The 4702-nt window shown below is 46.8% G+C and overlaps 1 protein-coding gene across 1 annotated transcript; it reads left to right on the top strand.

Moving 5' to 3' along the window:
* Window positions 1-778: 778 nt before the first annotated feature.
* Window positions 779-4608, top strand: Shark (SH2 ankyrin repeat kinase). Its single transcript, XM_064681833.1, has 6 exons — window positions 779-965; window positions 1050-1126; window positions 1447-1863; window positions 1923-2456; window positions 2517-3747; window positions 3812-4608. Exons 1-6 carry the CDS (start codon window positions 881-883, stop codon window positions 4303-4305), a joined length of 2838 nt encoding a protein of 945 aa, XP_064537903.1. The 5' UTR covers window positions 779-880; the 3' UTR covers window positions 4306-4608.
* Window positions 4609-4702: the final 94 nt, after the last annotated feature.

The following is a 4702-nucleotide window of genomic DNA, read 5'->3' as shown; positions in this document are numbered from 1 at the left end:
CTCTAAAGCGATTTAGTTGATAGGTTTTGATTTTGGGCGGGTTCAGTCTTATGCTGTTTATTGTATGTGTTAACTCTTTTTTATAGTTATTTCAACCGTTAGTCAATTAAGTTGCCACAATACTTATTACAAAAACCAACAAAAACCAGCAGCAACCAGCAGCGGCAGCGGCTACGCACAAAATGACCAACAAAATGCGCTTGCTTTGCTATTTTGTACATTATAAACAATGCAGAAAATAAATCTAAACAATTATACATACACATACACATAGTTATAATATTAAATTAATGCAAAAAACATACATTTCTGACATTGAATGTTTATATTTAATAATTTAAAATTTTCTTTCATAGTTGTAGTCGTTTTTTAAATGCTTAAGCTTAAGATTTTTCTCACATAACTTAAAATGAGAACAAAACAAATTATACATATATAAACAACATATTGAACAGAATGAGACACAAAACAACTAATCATAATCGCACACAACTTAATACTGTGTTTTTAGTAGATCATTCTCAGCTAAAACAAAAATAAATTGAAAAAAAAGTAAAGAAAACAAACAAAAAAAAACACTAAATATATAAAAACATGCGATGTGAATGTAAATGTAAAAGTTGTTTTAATAAAGACGGTTTAAATTGAATATTGAAATGCGCGCGCTGTGCAATTGCCAGCGTTGCCACCTATTGATGCCGTCGATTAATAGCGCTCGCTCGATAGCTGCCAGCTGACGATCGCGATAACTACTTTATTTCCGATTGCTTTCTAGTGTGCAACACTGCGCATTTGCAGAATCGCTGATAATTATTTTTATCAATAAGTGTATATATTTTTATATTTTAAACTGTATTAAAAAACATTGCATGGACTTTAAATGGCAGCATACCCACGTGATGATCAAATGAAATGGTACCACGGCCGCTTAACACGCGAGGCCGCCGACGATTTGCTAAAACAGGGTGCGTACAAGAGAGACTTACAAGAATCGCCCAAACAGTGGGAAAATTCAATTAATAATTTGTTTATTGTGCTAATTATCGCAGGTTACGAGGATGGCACATTTCTGGTGCGTGAGAGCACCACGGCAGCTGGCGATTTTGTATTGAGTCTGTTCTATCAGGTAAATGACGCACAAGTGCTCCAGTTCAGTTTGCTCGACTTGCAGATACCCTGTAACTGCTGCGCTTGTGACCGATCGGTTTAAAATTTAAAGTGACCCAATAGCTAGGCTATATAAACTGATATTTGACGATTTCGAAGAAACGAAAGGTGGATTAAATAACAAAAATTTGGTTTGTGTATAGCGTATGTCGGAGATGACCACTGCCTGTGGCATACATTAACAATGAACCAATATACCCATTCTCAATGGCTACAGGGCATAACAACAGGTTGTCTCTATGCATGTATGTGTGTATGTAACCAATTGCATTTCTGCAGGGCGAGGTCTGTCACTATCAGATCAGACGTCACGGCGAGGACGCGTTCTTCTCCATTGATGACAAGGGCCAAACGAAAATATTGCACGGCCTGGAAACGCTGGTGAAGTACTATCAGCAGGAGCCAAATGGCTTGGTTACCAAGCTATCTTCGCCACTCCCTGGCGATCCGCCGCCGCACAATACACGCAGCCAGGGCGTGACCAACCTGTTGCATCGTGCCACCAGCAAGAACGAGAGCAAAGTGGTCTTCGAGCTGCTCAAGTGTGGCAATCGGAACTTCGATGCCAAGAACAAGGATGGCCAGACGGCGCTGCATCTGGCCGCACTCAATTGTAATGAGGATATACTCAAGCTGCTGCTGAATGCGCGCGTGCAAGTGAACAGTTCGGACTCCTTCGGTTATCAGCCTTTGCATGTGAGTAGAGTCGCGCTACCAGACAGCTTTTCTTAACCTTTTGCTCTCTGGGTTTTTAGTACGCCTGTCGCCAGAAGCCCGCCAGTTTTATACGCACGCTGATTGCCGCCCAGGCGAACGTGCAGGGACGCAACATTGAGAACGGCTATGTGCCGCTGCACGAGGCGGCCAAGCATGGCAATCTGGAGGCAGTGCAAGAACTGCTGGCGGCACAGGCACCGCTGCTGCCACGCACCAGCTCCGGCGAGTTTCCCTTTGATCTGGCCAAGGAGGCTGGTCAGACGGCTGTCGAGGAGTTTCTGCTCGACTACAAGCTGCCGCCAGCCAGCACAAGCCGCGAGCACTGGTACCATGGCACACTGAAACGGGACGAGGCAGTTGCCATACTCCAACAGTTTGCTCTTCAGCTGCAGCGCAAGCAGCAGGCTACGGGTCAGCCGGTGGACACGTCGGGCTGCTTTCTGGTGCGCTACTCGGAATCGCCCGCAGCGGCGGGCTATGTGCTGACGTTGCTCAGTGGTCAGGTGGCCAAAAATTTTCTCATCTCACAAGCGGATCTCTATCAGAATGGCAACAAGCTGCCCTCCAGCGGGGTATGTAGCCAGAATCTAGTAGATAAATAGTATTTAAACAGATTTTATATTTATTTAAAGTCGAAATTTCTGTACATCGACGATGGTCCTTATTGGCCCAGCTTGGAGCATTTGGTGGCGCATTTTATGCGCTTCTCCTACGGCCTGCCGGTAAGCCTAAAGTATCCTGTGCCACCGCTGCCCAAACCGGAGTTGCCCTCCTTTGCCACCATACCGCGTGCCACGCATAAGCAACGCGACAATCACAGTGCGCCCAGCACACCGCTCAGTCCACATCCCAGCGGATCCACGCACCAGGCGCACGTGCCCGCTCTGACCATAACCAAGAAGAAACAGAAGGAGAACAGCAGCTCCATGTTCAATACGCTGCGCATAGTCAGTCCAAAGAAGAGTCTCTTCGATATGAACAGCCTGCGCAAGTCCAAATCGAAGGGCAAACGCAGCGATTCCGAGAGCAGCGTCAGCATTATGGCAGCAGCCAGAGCCAATGAGGAGCTGCAGGCGGCGGCGCCCATCATGAAAAATCTCTCCTTCTCTACGGATTTTAGCAACTTCAATGTGGACGCCGGTGAAGTGTATAATGTGCCACGTAACAATACGCCCATTGAAATGCCGCCAATTGCCAATAAGACTGAGGACGAAGTAGAGTATTTCACCAAGAGCGATGTGGCCATTGAGCGGGAACGTGCCGCTCTACTCACAGCCAATGGCTATTTGCCTACAATGGATGTGCACATGCTACTGGATCAGCCGCTCCAGCAATCGGATGGCAGCGGCAAGCAGATGTCGCGCTTGGACTCCCTAATATCCACTGGCTCCACGGAGAGCGAAATGGCGGGCTATTTGCAGCACAAGTGCAGCGGCGGCGCCGGCGGTGCCATTGAACTAAACAGCACCGAGCTGGAGGAGGCCAAGCAGCGTTTCCTAATACATCACGATCAGCTGGAACTGGATAGCGAGATCGGGGCTGGCGAGTTTGGTTCCGTGTACAGGGGCTGGCTGCGGCTGCCGGGCGTGCAACCAGTGCAACGTTTGGAGGTGGCCATCAAGACGCTGCGCGATGAGACGCAGCAGACTCTCAACAAGCAGGAATTTCTGCGCGAAGCATCCGTCATGATGCGTCTGGAGCACAAGTGCATAGTGCGTCTAATTGGCATCTCCAAGGGGGATATGCTTATGATGGTGCAGGAGCTGGCGCCTCTGGGCTCCATGCTACAGTATATACTTGATCACAGCGACGAGATGAAGGTCAACTACGAGCTGAAGCTGTGGGCATCCCAAATAGCCTGCGGTAAGCGTGTATTATAAATGATGCACTTGCTCCTTCTAACTAAACGAGATTATTTCCTTGACAGGCATGCATTATCTGGAGACGCAGCATTTTGTGCATCGTGATTTGGCCGCACGCAACATACTGTTGACCTCCCGGCAGCAGGCCAAGATCAGTGACTTTGGTATGTCGCGTTCGCTGAGCGCCGGCAGCGATGAGTATCATTTCACCCAGGGCGGTCGCTGGCCGATACGCTGGTATGCGCCGGAGAGCTTTAACAATGGCATATTCTCGCATGCCAGCGACGTTTGGTCCTTTGGCGTCACATTGTGGGAGATGTTTGCGCTGGGCGCACCGCCATATGGAGATATAAGCAATGTGGACGCCATCAAGCTGGTGGACAGTGGACAGCGTCTGCCGCAGCCAAACATATGCCCAGCGTACATCTATGCAGTGATGCAGAGCTGCTGGAACTATCATCCCAAAGAGCGGCCCACCTTTGCCTATCTCATGGAGTTCTTCAGTCGCGATCCCGAGTATCAGAATCTACCGGAGCTTGTGCAATCGGTTCATATCTAGAGCAACTACTCATCCTCCTCCCATAAACGTGCAATTTCTTTTACACATACTCCATGTATTCATTGTTGGCTTGGTTGACTCCAGATATCTAACGTATTATTGTTTTTGTAGCTCACATCTTTCCCAGCATATCCAAGCTGGTATCCTGTGAGCCTCCTCTATATATCTGTATATCTACTTGTACCATACATATACATATGTATTTTATATCTATGTGAAAAATTTGTGTCAAATAGCGAACAAGTGCCTTACATTATGTTGTAACAATTAACCGTTATGCAATAAAATTTTGTATGCAATATATTTAAGGCGTCGCTTTCGACAAGGACATTTTATTAAGTATTTAATGATGATTTTCCTTTCCTATAAGTATAAGCTCCAATTGTTCCCAACAATC

The sequence above is a fragment of the Drosophila montana genome, unplaced genomic scaffold, assembly GCF_035044405.1.
Source record: "Drosophila montana isolate Dmon_TW-CO22-7 unplaced genomic scaffold, ASM3504440v1 contig_2438_1, whole genome shotgun sequence".
Lineage (NCBI taxonomy): Eukaryota > Metazoa > Arthropoda > Insecta > Diptera > Drosophilidae > Drosophila > Drosophila montana.
This window is presented reverse-complemented; position numbering and strand designations above follow the sequence as displayed.

Excerpts from the sequence above, each read along its gene's own strand:
- Shark (XM_064681833.1), top strand. The coding sequence starts at position 881 with ATGGCAGCATACCCACGTGATGATCAAATGAAATGGTACCACGGCCGC. Across the intron at positions 966-1,049 it reads CGACGATTTGCTAAAACAGG|GTTACGAGGATGGCACATTT; the intron begins GTGCGTACAAGA and ends TAATTATCGCAG. Across the intron at positions 1,127-1,446 it reads TATTGAGTCTGTTCTATCAG|GGCGAGGTCTGTCACTATCA; the intron begins GTAAATGACGCA and ends GCATTTCTGCAG.